General features: G+C 50.3%; 1 protein-coding gene across 1 annotated transcript in view; it reads right to left on the reverse strand.

Annotated features, from left to right (window-relative positions):
- The window catches only part of LOC144601564 (filamin-B-like), a 175,263-nt gene that overhangs the window by 27,108 nt on the left and 130,769 nt on the right, over positions 1 to 17,386 (reverse strand). Inside the window, 7 exon segments of the mRNA XM_078413762.1 lie at positions 1,237 to 1,359; positions 4,293 to 4,445; positions 5,746 to 5,949; positions 6,704 to 6,862; positions 8,112 to 8,285; positions 10,178 to 10,306; positions 12,253 to 12,393. Of these exon segments, the coding sequence (XP_078269888.1) occupies positions 1,237 to 1,359; positions 4,293 to 4,445; positions 5,746 to 5,949; positions 6,704 to 6,862; positions 8,112 to 8,285; positions 10,178 to 10,306; positions 12,253 to 12,393 (1,083 nt within the window).

A 17,386-nucleotide genomic window follows, 5' to 3' on the forward strand; every position in this document is an offset into this window, starting at 1 on the left:
TCATCCACAATCAGTAACCCGTGCCTGACTTCTCCCCATATCCCTTGATTCCGCTAGCCACTAGAGCTCTATCTAACTCTCTTTTAAATACATCCAGTGAATCGGCCTCCACTGCCTTCTGTGGCAGAGAATTCCATAGATTCACAACTCCCTGGGTGAAAAAGTTTTTTTCTCATAGACAATAGACAACAGGTGCAGGAGTAGGCCATTCGGCCCTTTGAGCCAGCACCGCCACTCAATGTGATCATCTCAGTTTTAAATGGCCTCCCCCTTATTCTTAGACTGTGTGGCCCCTGGTTCTGGACTCCCCCAACATTGGGAACATTTTTCCTACATCTAGCTTGTCCAGTCCTTTTATAATTTTCTTTAAGATCCCCTCTCATCCTTCTAAATTGCAGTGAATACAAGCCCAGTCTTTCCAATCTTTCCTCATATGGCAGTCCCGCCATCCCGGGGATTAACCTCTTAGATGGTCCTGACCCACGCTCCCCAAAAATTATGCCTGACCCGCCGAGATACTCCAGCACAGTGTGTCATTTTTCTGTAAGAAAGCATCTGCAGTTCCTCGTGCCTACACCTGTTTGAAGAATAAGGCTACCTGGATTGGATAGAGGGCCTCAGTTACAAGGGGAGGCCGGACATTTTGAAGATGGGACCTGATCCAAAACATTGCCCACCCATCCTCTCCACAGATGCTGCCTGACCCACTGCATTGTAACAACAATCGTAGTGAAACAATTTGTAGTGAATCAAACTCTGTTGTCTGAATCCAGTGGCTTATCGAACACAACACCCGCTGATATCCTCCAGCCATTTGTGTTTTTCTCAAGATTCCAGCACAGAAACATAGAAAATAGGTGCAGGAGGAGGCCATTCGGTCCTTCGAGCCAGCACCGCCGTTCAATATGATCGTGTCTGATCATCAACAATCAGTACCCCGTTCCTGCCTTCTCCCCAGATCCCTTGATTCTGTTAGCACAAAAGAGCAAAATCTAACTCTCTCTTGAAAACACCCAGTGAATCGGCCTCCACTGCCTTGTGTGGCAGAGAATCCCACAGATTCACAATTCACTGGGTGAAAAAGTTTTTCCTCATCTCAGTCCTAAATGGCCTAAGCCCTTATTTTTAAACTGTGTGGCCCCTGGTTCTGGACTCCCCCCAACATGGGGAACATCTTCCCTGCATCTAGCCTGTCCCCAGAGAGCCGATCCCCAATGACCCTTCTTCCAGCCTTACCTGGGATCTTCAGGTTCAAGTCACAGATGCTGCCGACCGTCGCCTCTGAAGCAGCTCGCCGCTTACGAGTGATGCTCTCTTTCACCCGGCCTTCCCCGGTCACCTTCACCGTGAAGGGACTCTCTGCAAAGAACACAGGTCAACACTTCACCACCAGCATGGAGGGGGGTGGGGGGGGGAGGGGAGAACAAGGGTGGGTGCCCGGCCTGGGTGTACATTGTAAGTTTGCAAGCGCCCTTTACATAGAAACATAGAAAATAGGTGCAGGAGTAGGCCATTCAGCTCTTCGAGCCTGCACCGCCATTCAATATGATCATGGCTGATCATCCAGCTCAGTAACCTGTACCTGCCTTCTCTCCATACCCCCTGATCCCTTTAGCCACAAGGGCCACATCTAACTCCCTCTTAAATATAGCCAATGGACTGGCCTCCACTACCTTCTGTGGCAGAGAATTCCACAGACTCACCACTCTCTGTGTGAAAAAATGTTTTCTCATCTCGGTCCTAAAAGACTTCCCCCTTATCCTTAAGCTGTGACCCCTGGTTCTGGACTTCCCCAACATCGGGAACAATCTTCCCGCATCTAGCCTCTCCAACCCCTTAAGAATTTTGTACGTTTCTATAAGATCCCCCTCAGTCTTCTAAATTCCAGTGAGTATAAGCCTAGTCTATCTAGTCTTTCTTCATATGAAAGTCCTGCCATCCCAGGGATCAATCTGGTGAACCTTCTCTGTACTCCCTCTAAGGCTAGAATGTCTTTCCTCAGATTAGGAGACCAAAACTGTACGCAATACTCCAGGTGTGGTCTCACCAAGGCCCTGTACAACTGCAGCAGAACCTCCCTGCTCCTATACTCAAATCCTGCACAGAACGCAGGAAGACTTGCACAATGTATATTAATTGTTGCCAAGGTAGCACTTTGCACGCAGCGGTAGAGTTGCTGCCTCATGGCGCCAGAGACCCGGGTTCGATCCTGACTACGGGTGCTGTCTGTACGGAGTTTGTACGTTCTCCCCGTGACCACGTGGGTTTTCCCCGGGTGCTCCGGTTTCCTCCCACACTCCTAAGACGTGCAGGTTTGTGGGCTAATTGGCTTTAGTAAATTGTAAATTGTCCCTAGTGTGTAGGATAGTGTTAGTGTGCGGGGATCGCTAGTTGGCACGGACTCAGTGGGCCAAAGGGCCTGTTTCTGTGCTGTATCTGTAAGATCTAAAGGACACCATTCTAAAATAGCACAAACTGGTACAGTTTGATCCAAAAATATTTTGAAATGATGTACTTTATTTTTGATGAAGTACACATTTAAATTTTCTATGAACTGCAATAAGTCTAGTTTAGTTTAGAGATACAGCGCGGAAACAGGCCCTTCGGCCCACTGGGTCCGCGCTGACCAGCGATCCCCACACATTAACACTATCCTACACCCACTAGGGACATTTTTTACATTTACCAAGCCAATTAACCTACAAACCTGCACGTATTTGGAGCGTGAGAGGAAACCGAAGATCACGGAGAAAACCCACGCAGGTCACGGGGAGAACGTACAAACTCGGTACAGACGGCGCCCGTAGTCGGGATGGAACCCGGGTCTCCGGCGCTGCATTCGCTGTAAGGCAGCAACTCTACCGCTGCGCCACTGTGCCGCCCCAAAGTCATGTGAGGTGAAAGATTTAATGGGAACCCGAGGGGCAACGTTTTCACACAGAGGGTGGTGGGTATATGGGACAAGCTGCCAGAGGAGGTAATTGAGACAGGTGCCACAACAATATTTGGACAGGTACGTGGATAGGACAGGTTTAGAGGGGTACGGGCCAACTGCATGCTGGTGGGACTAGTGTAGATCTTGGTCTGCATGGGCTAGTTGGGCTGAAGGGCCTGTTGCAATGCTTTCTAACTATGTATTTTTAAACTTGGTTAAATAACGTTGGCAAGCAAATGATCCTAATTTGAACAAAAAAGGTTTAATCAAGTCAGCACAGTGGTGAAGATGGCAGAGCTGTGCCTCACATGTGGGCCTGCAGGGTAATCGGCCCTCTGCAAATTACTCCCTAGTGTGTAGGGAGTGGATGACAAAGTGGGACAACGTGGAACCAGTGTGAACTGGTGACTGATGGCCAGTGTGGGCTGGGCGGGCCGAAGGGTCTGTTTCCACACTGTATCTTTCAATCACTTTCCACAAAATGCAGGAAGACTTGTACAAGAACATGGATTAACCATCCGGGACACCATCCCAAAGTAACAATGAAATTGGTACAAGTTGATTCAAAAATGTCTGTACGGAGTTTGTACGTTCTCCCCGTGACCTGCGTGGGTTTTCTCTGAGATCTTCGGTTTCCTCCCACACTCCAGTATGTAGATTAATTGGCTTGGAATAAGTGTCAAGTGTCCCTAGTGTGTGTAGGATAGTGTTAGTGTGCGGGGATCGCTGGTCGGTTCGGGCTTGGTGGGCTGAAGGGCCTGTTTCCGCGCTGTATCTCTAAACTAAACTAAGCACGGTACAGGTACTCCCAGGTTACGATGCTTCCACTTGTGATAGTTCCACATTACGATGGTGTAAACGGCAGCGACTCGTAGCGAGCCGCCGCGCGCTTCCGGCCACGTGATCGTGCGCATCACAATGCATTTCGACTTACAATACTTTCGGTCTCCGATGGGAACAGAACCCCATCGGAAGCTGAGGAGTGCCTGCAGTTCTCGTGTCAATAAGATTTTAGATTTTTTTTAGATTTTAGAGATACAGCGCGGAAACAGGCCCTTCGGCCCACCGGGTCCGTGCCGCCCAGCGATCCCTGCACAATAACACTATCCTACACACACTAGGGACAATGTTTTATTTTTTTTTACATTTGCCCAGCCAATTAGCCTACAAACCTGCACGTCCTTGGAGTGTGGGAGGAAACCGGAGATCTCGGAGAAATCCCACGCAGGTCACAGGGAGAACGTACAAACTGCATACAGACAGCGCCCGTAGTCGGGATCGAACCTGAGTCTCTGGCGCTGCATTCGCTGTAAGGCAGCAACTCTACCGCTGCGCCACCGTGCCGCCCGTTACATACCAGGTACATGATGGTCGGCAAACTTGATGTAGATGATGTAGGTGCCGGGCTCAGTAGGGCAATACAGCACTTTGCATGTCCCATCCACTGTCTCCTCAGTGTTGATATCCACCTTACTCGGCCCTTCAATGGACAGCGCAAGGCCACCATAACCTGGGAAACAAGATCAATTCAAGGCAATGCAACGCAGAACGTTTTGGTTTTGAACGCTCAAACTGAACAAGATGCAGCAGGCAATACAATGTCATAGTTGAATGTTTTGGCCTGCAGTCCATGGAGCCCACAGTCCATGGAGCCCACAGTCCATGGAGCCCACAGTCCATGGAGCCCACAGTCCATGGAGCCCACAGTCCATGGAGCCCACAGTCCATGGAGCCCACAGTCCATGGAGCCCACAGTCCATGGAGCCCACAGTCCATGGAGCCCACAGTCCATGGAGCCCACAGTCCATGGAGCCCACAGTCCATGGAGCCCACAGTCCATGGAGCCCACAGTCCATGGAGCCCACAGTCCATGGAGCCCACAGTCCATGGAGCCCACAGTCCATCAACACTACTTTCCGAAGGGAGACACAAAATGCTGGAGTAACTCAGCGGGTCAGGCGGCATCTCTGGAGAGAAGGAATGGGAGACGTTTCGGGTCGAGACCCTTCTTCAGACTGATGTCAAGGGAGGGGGCGGGTACCTAACGTTTAGTGCAAGATAAGGTCCAGTAAAGTCCGATCAAAGATAATCCAAGGGTCTCCAATGAGGGGGATGGAAGCTCAGGACCAAATCTAAACCTAAACTCAATGGAGTTAGGATTGGACAGATCGTGACAGAGAAGGAGGAAGACAAAGTACACCCAAACACATGACTGGCCGTTTCCCGGACTGCAGCGATCCAGGATTATACAATATGGGGCATGCCTAGGGTTGCCAACTACCTCACTCACAAATACGGGACAAGGTGACGTCACCGCCCCGTGCCCCACGTGACCTCACCCAGCCAGCGGCCACGTGCTCCCGCTCCACCAATGGCGGCCGCCGGGGCCGGGAAGCGGGTTGCTAGGCAACCTCCGTTAGGCGACGCTCAGGCCCTCCAGAGCTAAAATGTCGGAAATCCAGCGTCCGGGCCTACAGCATCGGGGGCTACAGTGTCCGGGCCTACAGTGTCCCCCCGGGCCTACAGTGTTCGGGCCTACAGCGCCCCCCCGGGCCTACAGCACCCCCCCAGGCCTACAGCGCCCCCCCGGGCCTACAGCACCCCCCCAGGCCTACAGCACCCACCCGAGCCTACAGTGTCCGGGCCTACAGCGCCCCCCCCCCCGGCCTAATACGGGACAAGGGCGGTCCCGTACGGGACAAACCAATTTAGCCCAAAATACGGGATGTCCCGGCTAATACGGGACAGTTGGCAACCTTAGGCATACTAGTCAGAATCATTCCCCAACAAAGGAACTCTGTAAACCGTACCTGCATCCCGCGTGTCCACAACGAAGTCAGACATTTCAAAGGTCCGCCCAGCTTTCAAGCCGTCTCCAAACACACGGACCCGGCTGGCATCTCCAATCTCAGACTGCCCCACCATGATGGCTATCGGGCTGTTGGCCACGTGCCGGCCGTTTTTCTTGATGCTCACCAGGTGCTTCCCAACTTCCCGTGGGATGAAGGAGATACCTAGGAGTGAAGAATATCGTCAGTATATCCGCCATGGAGAACAATGGTGAGATAAGATGCAGGAACAAAGTGCTGCAGATGCTGGTTTATCACACCATCCCAGGGCAACGATCAACCAGCCCAAGGCCTTTGGAATGGAATTGGAATACGTTATTGCCACATGTGACTAGGCACAGCGAGATTCTTTGCTTGCGTGCACAATGTATACAAATAGCAGCCACCTACAGGGCAGACAGTTACAGAGCACACCGGCTCCGTCTTTTGTCCCCCCCCCCCCCACAGCGGTTTATAGCTGACCCAAGTTGCTCCTGGTCTTTTCTCTCTCAGCTTCCCCTCCTCCCCCTCCCCCAGCCTGAAGCAGGGTTCTGACCCAAAACGTCACCTATCCATGTTCTCCAGAGATGCTGCCTGACCCGCTGAGTTACTCCAGCACTCTGTGAGTCTTTATAAGTTGGTCTAAGAGTTTGAAAACTGTGACCTCCTGGTTCAAGAACAGCTTCTTCCCAGCAACCATCAAGCACTTGATAACTTCAAAACACCAACTAAACTATGACATCGGGAACCCGCCCCCTCCCCTGACATCAGTCTGAAGAAGGGTCTCGACCCGAAACGTCACCCATTCCTTCTCTCCAGAGAGGCCGCCTGACCCACTGAGTTACTCCAGCAATATGTGTCTGTCTTTGGTGTAAAGCAGCATCTGCAGATGACCGCTTGTGCAGGGAGTTGTGCACAGCAGCAGGCTCTGGCGACTCACCAATGTGGTTGTTGGGTAGTCTCTTCAGCAGGCACGGCTCATCTTGGCCGCAGGGGGATTTGATGTTGGCGGTGAGCAGGCTGAGGTCACTCTCGTTTATGTCCAGCAAGATGTCTGCTGCCGAGCCCACCTTGACCTGCGACCTCCGCCTGGTGTCATCTGGAAACAAGTCCACGGTCAACAGCAATGTTCAATAATGCATTCTCTGACCTTAGCTTAGTCTCGCTTAGAGATGCAGCACGGAAACAGGCCCTTCGGCCCACCGAGTCCGCACTGACCAGCGATCCCCGCACACTAGCACGGCGGCGCAGCAGTAGAGTTGCTGCCTTACAGTGAATGCAGCGCCGGAGACTCAGGTTCGATCCCGACTATGGGCGCTGCACTGTACGGAGTTTGTACGTTCTCCCCGTGACCTGCGTGGGTTTTCTCCAAGATCTTCGGTTTCCTCCCACACTCCAAAGACGTAAAATTATGTAGGTTCATTGACTGGGTAAATGTAAAAATTGTCCCTAGTGGGTGTAGGATAGTGTTTATGTGCGGGGATCGCTGGGCGGCGCGGACTCGGTGGGCCGAAGGGCCTGTTTCCGCGCTGTATCTCTAAATCTAAAATCTAAATCTATCCTACACACACACACACTGGGGACAATTTTACATTTATACCAGTCCAATTAACCTAAAAACCTGTACGTCTTTGGAGTGTGGGAGGAAACTGGAGATCTCGGAGAAAACCCACGCGGGTCACGGGGAGAACGTACAAACTCCGTACAGACGGCACCCGTAGTTAGGATGGAACCCGGCTCTCTGGCGCTTGTAAACGCTGTAAGGCAGCAACTCTACCACTGTGCCACCGTGCCACCCCAACCTGCCCCGAAAACCTCTGCCAACTTAGGCGTTTCCGATTGATTGGCAGACACAAGGAACTGCAGAGGCTGGAAGCTTGCCCAGACCATCACGCAATCCAACCTCCCTTCCACTGACTCCATCTACACTACACGCCTAAACACTCGGCAAGGCCAGCAGCATAATCAAGGACCAGTCTCACCCCGGCCACTCCCTCTTCTCCCCTCTCCCATCGGGCAAAAGGTACAGAAGTGTAAAAACGCACACCTCCAGATTCAGGGACAGTTTCTTCCCAGCTGTTATCAGGCAACTGAACCATCCTATCACAAACTAGAGAGCGGTCCTGAGCAACCATCTACCTCACTGAAACCTCCGTTAGGCTATGCAACCCGCCTCCCGGCCCGGGCGGCCACCGTTGGTGGAGCAGGAGCACGTGGCCGCTGGCTGGGTGAGGTCACAGTGACATCCTTACTTGTCCCTTATTTGGGAGTGAGGAAGTTGGCAACCCTCGTCCCGTGGGAAGTGATCCTCCCTGGTGCGATGTCTTGGCAGGCGAGGCTCCCGTTACCTGTGACTTTGGCCGTGAAGGGGCTCCCAGCGATGTGCTTCTCGTTATATTTGACCAGGATACTGTAATCTCCGGGCAGGGCAGGCAGGTACGAGACAGTGCACGTGCCATCCTTGTTGTCAATGCAGGTGATCTCTGCCTTCGAAGGGCCCTCAATGGCCAGATCCAGACCACCTGGACGCAAGAAGAGGAATCAATCAATAAATAAACCCAAGCAAAATATTTATCAAAATGAATGGAATCTACTAGAGAGTTGTGAATCTGTGGAATTCTCTGCCTCAGAAGGCAGTGGAGGCCAATTCACTGGATGCTTGCAAGAGAGGGTTAGATAGAGCTCTTAATGATAGCGGAGTCAGGGGGTATGGGGAGAAGGCAGGAACGGGGCACTGATTGTGGATGATCAGCCATGGTCACAGTGCTTGGTGGTGCTGGCTCGAAGGGCTGAATGGCCGACTCCTGCACCTATTGTCTATTGTCTTACTACGGATCAATAACTCCAATTCACCAGCCAAATTGTTACTACTGACATACATTAGATGGCTGCTTATTTTATCATCTCCAAACTTACATGAAACTTGTAATAACAAGGGACTGCAGATGTTGGTTTATAACAAAGGTAGGCAGAGTGCTGGAGTAACTCAGCGGGTCAGGCAGCATCTGTGGAGAACGTGGATAGGTGACGTTTCACAGAGTGCTGGAGTAACTCAGCGAGTCAGGCAGCATCTCTGGAGAACATGGATAGGTGAAGTATCGGGTCGAGACCTTTATTCAGACTGAAGGCGGGTGCTGATCCATACTGTCACCTACCACATTGTCCAGAGACGTTGCCTGCACACAGCACCCGTGTTCAGGATCGAACCCGGGACTCTGGCGATGTAAAGCAGCAACACTGCCGCTGCGCCACCGTGCCGCACTGATTTCATGTTGCGTTTACATCTCATTTCCTGCCATTGTCCTCCAGGTGATCCCGTTTCCTCCACATCCGAACAAGTGGTCGATTTATTGGCCATTTAAGTTGACTTTAGCTTGCAGATGAGTGATAGAATTTGGGTCGAGGTGGGGGGGAGATAAAACTGAGGGGAATGCAGGGTAAATGATGGACGTGGAATTAGTGTAAGCGGGTCAGCATGGATTTCATAGGCCAAAGGGCCTTTCCCCATGCAGTATCTTTCCGATTCTACCCGTTTCGGAACTTTGATGCAATTTGACAAACGCTACTTGGACCAAACCCGGAGCTAAATATGCTTGAGAACATCGCTGAGCAGAATGATGTGAGATCTTCACTAACAGTTGTAGATTGAGCATCATATTATCATGGCTGGCTGCTTCTGTACCCCAGTACACTTGCAGGCAGTGGTGACCTACCCCTTATGGTCTAGATGTAGAAGGAGCAGAATTAGGCCATTCGGCCCATTGAGCCTTCTCCTCTATTCAATCATGGCTGATTTGTCTTTCCCTCTCGACCCCATGCTTCTGCCTTCTTCCCATCACCTTTGACTCCCTTCCTAATCAAGAACCTATTAATCTCTAGTATAAGAAGATAACTGCAGATGCTGGTACAAATCAACGGTATTTATTCACAAAATGCTGGAGTAACTCAGCAGGTCAGGCAGCATCTCAGGAGAGAAGGAATGGGTGACGTTTCGGGTCGAGACCCTTCTTCAGACTGATGTCAGGGGGGCGGGACAAAGGAAGGATATAGGTGGAGACAGGAAGATAGAGGGAGATCTGGGAAGGAGGAGGGGAAGAGAGGGACAGAGGAACTATCTAAAATTGGAGAAGTCAATGTTCTTTGTCCCGCCCCCCCTGACACCTATTAATCTCAGTTTTAATTCTGGGGAGTTTTTGGGGAGAAGGCGGGAGAATGTGGTTGGGCTAGAGAGATTGATCAGCCATGATTGAATGGCGGAGTAGATTCGATGAGCTGAATGGCCTAATTCTGCTCCTAGAACTTATGAACAATACCCAATGACTTGGCCTTCACTGCTGTCTGTGGCCACAGACTCACGGCCCGCTGGTCACAGAGATTCCACAGCGATTGGTTGCAGTTTGGTAAGAATGCTCACCCTCCCCGGCATCCTCAGTCACGATGGTGAAGGTGGACAGCTTGTTGGCCACCCCGTAGACCAGGCCTGGTCCGAAGGCTGACACGTGGCCCGTGCCTCCGTAGTTGACATAGAACTGCAGTGGACTCTCTGAAAGGCAACAAGCACAAAGTTAACAGACAATTGCCAATGTCAATACCAATCTCACTGCATACCTTGGCCTGTAGGCAGGCAGTACAGGCGTCAACAGTACCACAAACGCCAAGCACCTACAGTCTGAAGAACCGTCCTTCCATAAGCTAGGGCACTGTCCGATTCACCTCTACCCCATTGCGGACGTTGGACATTGTCTGTGGAACTGATGCGCTACAATGCTGAGAACTATATTCTGCGCTCTGTATCTTCCCCTTTGCTCTACCTATTGTACTTGAGTTTGTACTCATTATATCCATGTATGTTAGAAACATAGAAAATAGGTGCAGGAGGAGGCCATTAGGCCCTTCGAGCCAGCACCGCCATTCATTGTGATCATAGCTGATCATCCACAATCAGTAACCCGTGCCTGCCTTCTCCCCATATCCCTTGATTCCACTAGCCCCTAGAGCTCTATCTAACTCTCTCTTAAATTCATCCAGTGAATTGGCCTCCACTGCCTTCTGTGGCAGAGAATTCCACAAATTCACAACTCTCTGGGTGAAAAAGTTCTTTCTCACCTCAGTTTTAAATGGCCTCCCCTTTATTCTATGACTGTGGCCCCTGGTTCAGGTTATTATCTGATCTGATCTGATGGCTTGCAGAACAAAGCTTTTCACTGTACCTCAATACACGTGACAATAATACACCTAAACCTTATCTTAACCAGGCTGAAGAGTGAAATAGGGTCCCGGCCAGAAACGTCACCCATCAGTTTTCTCCAGAGGCACTGCCTGGCCCATTACTCCAGCACATTGTGTCTAATCTTAGCCAGACAGATTGTTGTGATAACACAAAGAACTGCAGGTGCTGGAGTCTTGCGTACAATACAAAGTGCTGGAGGAACCCAGCGGGTCAGGCAGCATCGCTGGAAGACATGGTGGATGATGTTTAGGGTTGGGACCCTTCTTCCTGACCACGACACAATCAATCAAGTCCTGTCCGCGTGTGGAAGATAGGCCTGACCCATCCATGCTGCCCCTCACCCTGCAGTCATTACAGTCATAGAGTCACAGAGTGATACAGTGTGGAAACAGGCCCTTCATAGAGTCACAGAGTGATACAGTGTGGAAACAGGCCCTTCATAGAGTCACAGAGTGATACAGTGTGGAAACAGGCCCTTCATAGAGTCACAGAGTGATACAGTGTGGAAACAGGCCCTTCATAGAGTCACAGAGTGATACAGTGTGGAAACAGGCCCTTCATAGAGTCACAGAGTGATACAGTGTGGAAACAGGCCCTTCATAAGGTCACAGAGTGATACAGTGTGGAAACAGGCCCTCCATAGAGTCACAGAGTGATTCAGTGTGGAAACAGGCCCTTCGGCCCAACTTGCCCACACCGGCCAACATGTCCCAGCTACACTAGTCCCACCTGGCCGCGTTTGGTCCATATCCCTCCAAACCTGTCCATGGACCTACCTCACTGTTCCTTAAACGTTGGGATAGTCCCAGTCTCAACTACCTCCTCTGGCAGCTCGTTCCATACACCCACCACCCTCTGTGTGAAAAAGTTACCCCTCAGATTCCCCTTCACCTGAACCTGTGTCCTCTGGTCCTCGATTCCCCTACTCTGGGCAAGAGACTCTGCATCTACCCGATCTGTTCCTCTCATGATCACCCCTCTCTAAGATCACCCCTCATCCTCCTGCGCTCCAAGGAATAGAGACCCAGCCTGCTCAACCTCTCCCTGTAGCTCACACCCTCTAGTCCTGGCAACATCCTCGCAAATCGTCTCTGTACCCTTTCTAGCTTGATAACATTCTGCTGAATTTAAACGTTAACAGGCAAAATGTAAAATACTTTTTTTTGAGCTTCAAGTTATAGGACTGACACTGTGTTTTATTAAGAGTGCACATGATGGTGTATTTACCAGACCACTTTCACAACAGGGTTTGTGGTTACCTGGGATGTGGTTGCCATTGTATTTGATATGCATCTCGTGAAGACCGGCTTCTGTCGGCGCGTACTTCACTGTGACCGTACCGTCGTGGTTATCGATTATCTCCGGCTTCGCCGTTTTGTTCGACGGCATTCGTACTTCACCTGATTGGGCAGAAACAGCCAGAGATTACCAGGTGCAGGTTTAGTTCACAGAAGCTTTGCAAGCAATAACACCACCGATTTAGTTCAATAAAATCAAAGTTCACGATGGTGAAATCAGCCAGCTTCTTCACACATATCTTCACACGTCAGCCTGGGCTGTCTAGTCAAGAGCGTTTTATTGCCACGTGTCCCAGACAGAACAATGAAATTCTTACTTGCTGCAGCACAACAGAATATGTAAACATATTACACTGTACATAAATAATGATAATGATAATAAGTCTATTGTAGTTCAGATCTTGTTTGAGGTTGTAGTGCCTAGATCTAACATCCTGTTCAAATACTGCCTTTTACAGCTGTTTGCTTGACAAGATTAGTGCGGGTGTCAGGGGCTGTGGGGAGAAGGCAGGAGAATGTGGTTGAGAGGGAGAGATAGATCAGCCGTGATTGATTGGCAGAGTAGACCTGATGTGCCAAATGGCCTAATTCTGTTCCTATCACTCATGAAGATTTAGAAATGACATTTCAAGATTCAGAGAGGGTTTCCTCTGCATTTCCTCTGCGTTTACTGTGTGGTCGTGTTGTTACTTGCGAGCGGAGCACCAAGGCACATTCCTTGTATGTGTTCATCCTTGGACAATTACATTTATACAATTCAATTCAATTCAATTCACAAGAATGGTAATAGATAAATAAACACTAAGCCACCTCTTCATTGGTGTTGGTTGCAATATCCCCAAGAGAGAAAGTTTGCTACTGCACTTTCAAATCAAAATAAATGGCCTTGCAATCTGGTATAGGCAAAAACTAACCATTAACACTCCCAATGCCCCACCACCTATCTCCCCACACCCCACCAATATCCCTCCCTCTGGCTTCACATATCACCCCTTCTCTCCTGATCTAACAGCCCTTTGTCCCCTTTTCATCTCCAGCCTTTATCACTCACTCCATCCGTCTGTCAATCGTCCCACACACCAGTGTCCACCTATCACTCGCCCGGTTTTTTCCTGCATCCACATCTCTTCCAGCTTTCTCCAACCCCCCACCCCCCCCTCCCCACAACCACAGTCTAGACCCAAAGAAACTTATCCAACACTAAAATTGACCCTGGCATTAAAAATAAGATTAAATGCTGGAGTAACTCAGCGGGTCAGGCAGCATCTCTGTGAAAACGTCACCCATCCATGTTCTCCAGAGTGCTGGAGTAACTCAGCGGGTCAGGCAGCATCTGTGGAGAACATGGATGGGTGACGTTTTAGGTCGAGGCCCTTCTTCACATGGGGACATGCTTCTCCAGTCTGAACTAGGGTAGGGAAACATCACCTATCCATGTTCTCCAGAGATGCTGCCTGCCCTGCTGAGTTACTCCAGCACTCTGTGAAACGTCACCTAGCCATGTTCTCCACAGATGCTGCCTGACCCACTGAGTCACTCCAGCACTCTGTGAAACGTCACCTATCCATGTTCTCCACAGATGCTGCCTGACCCGCTGAGTGACTCCAGCACTCTGTGAAACGTCACCTATCCATGTTCTCCACAGATGCTGCCTGACCCGCTGAGTTACTCCAGCACTCTGTGAAACGTCACCTATCCATGTTCTCCAGGGATGCTGCCTGACCTGCTGAGTTACTCCAGCACCTTTTCTCTTTTCTTTTGTAAACCGGCACCTGCAGTTACTTGTGTCAACCTGACGTCAGTGTCAAATCTGTCCTCTCCCACTGTAGCTCTGTGCCCTGTAGCTTTGGAATCCTCTACCCTGGGAACCCAGCCAAGCTGTGACCTCTGTGGTAAACTGATCTCTGAACTTGAGTTTGTGTTTCCTTCATCAAAGGACAGAGCGGGACTTCAGGGATGGTTTCCACATCAGCTTCAGTCAATAGAGTATTGTTGGCCTCGTAAACGACAGCAGCAATCTGGCTGCAATGTTAGAAAGCTTACTTTTAAAACAATTACCCAGGCCAGCCCTGTACAGCCATTAGTCAAGAGCCCTAGTGAGACCGCACCTGGAGTACTGTGTGCAGTTTTGGTCTCCAAATTTGAGGAAGGATATTCTTGCTATTGAGGGCGTGCAGCGTAGGTTTACTAGGTTAATTCCCGGAATGACGGGACTGTCATATGTTGAAAGACTGGAGTGACTAGGCTTGTATACACTGGAATTTAGAAGGATGAGAGGGGATCTTATCGAAAGATTATTAAGGAGTTGGACACGTTAGAGGCAGGAAACATGTACCCAATGTTGGGGGAGTCCAGAACAAGGGGCCACATTTTAAGAATAAGGGGTGGACCATTTAGAACGGAGATGAGGAGAAACTTTTTCATTCAGAGAGTTGTGAATCTGTGGAATTCTCTGCCTCAGAAGGCAGTGGAGGCCAATTCTCTGAATATATTCAAGAGAGAGCTAGATAGAGTCAGTGGGGTATGGGGAGAAGGCCGGAACGGGGTACTGATTGAGAATGATCAGCCATGATCACATTGAATGGCGGTGCTGGCTCGAAGGGCCGAATGGCCTCCTCCTGCACCTATTGTCCATTGTCTATTGTTTTATTGTCATGTATACCGACAACAGAATAATTAAATTCTAACTTGCTGCAGCTTACCAGGTGAGTAAACGCAATACGTGTAGGTACTACATAATAAATTCTGACTTTAGTTCAGTTTAGAGATACAGTGCGAAAGCAGGCCCTTCGGCCCACCGAATCCGCGCCGACCAGCGATCCCAGCACACTAACACTATCCTAACCACACTAGGGACAATTTACCAATTATAACAAGCCAATTAACCTACAAACGTGTACGTCTTTGGAGTGTGGGAGGAAACCAGAGATACAGGAGAAAACCCACGCAGGTCACGGGGAGAACGTACAAACTCCGTACAGACAGCGCCCGTAGTCAGGATCGAACCCGGGTCCCTGGCGCTGTAAGGCAGCAACTCTACCGCTGCGCCACCGTGCCGACCTATTCAATGAACTAATTCACAATACTGGTGCAAAAAGCTCAAACTCTTTAGTGCCACCAAAGACAGTCTATAGAACCATAAAGTGCTGGAGTAATTCAACGGATCGGGCACCATCTCTGGATAGGTGACGTTTTGGGTTGGGGACCTTCTTCAGACTGCATGGGCAGGCATAGGAGGCTGAAGAAGGGTCCTGACCTGAATCGTCACCTATCCATGTTCTCCACAGATGCTGCCTGACCCACTGAGTTACTCCAGCACTCTGTGAAATGTCACCTATCCATGTTCTCCACAGATGCTGCCTGACCCGCTGAGTTACTCCAGCACTGTGTATCTTTTTTTATAAACCAGCATTTGAAGTTTCCCATGTTGACATAGAGGTTCATAGCTGTGGTTGGTGTTGTGTTGTGTTCAAGAGCAGAATGCATGCTGGGAGGAAGTTATTCTTCAACCTGAAGCTCATGGTTTTCAGACTGCTGCCCATTCCTGATGGTCGGGGTGAAATGGGAGCGTGGCCTGGGTGCTCAATAGCCAGCCCTGCAGCGTTTCCTTCATGGGTGTCACGGTGGCACAGCGGCAGAATTCCCACCTTACAGCGAATGCAGCACCGGAGACCCGGGTTCGATCCCGATCACGGGCGCCGTCTGTACGGAGTTTGTACGTTCTCCCCGTGACCTGCGTGGGTTTTCTCCGAGATCTTCGGTTTCCTCCCACACTTCAAAGACGTGCAGGTTTGTAGGTTAACTGGCTGGGTAAATGTAAAAATTGTCCCTAGTGTGTGTAGGATAGTGTTAGTGTGCGGGGATCGCTGGGCGGTGCGGACCCAGTGGGCCGAAAGGGCCTGTTTCCGCGCTGTATCTCTAAACTAAAGTAAACTACAAACTGGAGCTGAATTTGGGCACATGGTGAGAAAAATGCACTCGATATAAAGCAGGAAAGAGCAGGGAAACTAACGCCAGGGTCACCTCTAGAGGTTCATTAATTGCCACTGGGTGAGAGGTTTGGTCTCAGTTTGTAACGCGGCGTTTAAACATTAATTAGGAGAGCGCGCTGGAAACACAACATCAGACAGCGTCGGCACAGCTGCGGAACTAACTGATCCCAAACATCACCCGTTCCTGCACCTGCCCGTGAAACTATAGCTCTCTGTTCCCAAGTCAGATCTGGTTCTACCTGAATTTATTACAGGAGCACCAAGCCCTCAGGGGGAAGAACAAGTTGTTTTACAACCAGCAGCTGGGGTTTTTTGAGAGATTCAGCACGGAAGTCACCTGTCCACGTTCTCCAGAGATGGTGCCAGATCCGCTGAGTTACTCCAGCATTTTCTGAAGTTCTATGGGCTGTCTTTGGTGGCACTAAAGAGTTTAAGTAGTACAGGGGTCAGAGGTGTTGGGGAGAAGGCAGGAGAATGGGGTTAGGAGGGGAGAGATAGATCAGCCATGATTGAATGGTGGAGTAGACTTGACGGGCCGAATGGCCTAATTCTACTCCTATTCCTTATGCCCTGATGGAAACAGGCCATTCGGCCCTGCAAGACCACGCCGACCAGTGACCACATGTACACGAGTTTAGTCTAGAGATACAGGCCCTTGGTCCCACCAAGTCCGTGCCGCCCAGCGATCCCCGCACACTAGCACCATCCTACGCACGCGGAACGATTTACAATTTTTACCGAAGCCAATTGACCTAAAAACCTGCACATCTTTGGGGTGTAGGAGGAAACCGGAGCACCCGGAGAAAACCCACGCAGTCGCAGGGAGAACGTGCAAACTCCGTACAGACAGCACCCGCAGCCAGGATCGAACCTGGGTCTCCGGCGCTGTCAGGCAGCAACTCAACGGCCGTGCCACCACCGTGCCACACTGAGAAACCACCTTTACCACCCAGATATTGGGCTTTATTGTAAGATGCAGGTTGTTATTGGAGGGATCAACTTATACTCGTGGCAATGTGGGAGGACACTGAGGATCTATTGTCCTGATTCAGGTCAAACTTAACCAGAGTACTCCAGTTGCTGAGATGAGGAAAAACCTTTTC

Source organism: Rhinoraja longicauda, chromosome 17 (genome assembly GCF_053455715.1).
Source record: "Rhinoraja longicauda isolate Sanriku21f chromosome 17, sRhiLon1.1, whole genome shotgun sequence".
Lineage (NCBI taxonomy): Eukaryota > Metazoa > Chordata > Chondrichthyes > Rajiformes > Arhynchobatidae > Rhinoraja > Rhinoraja longicauda.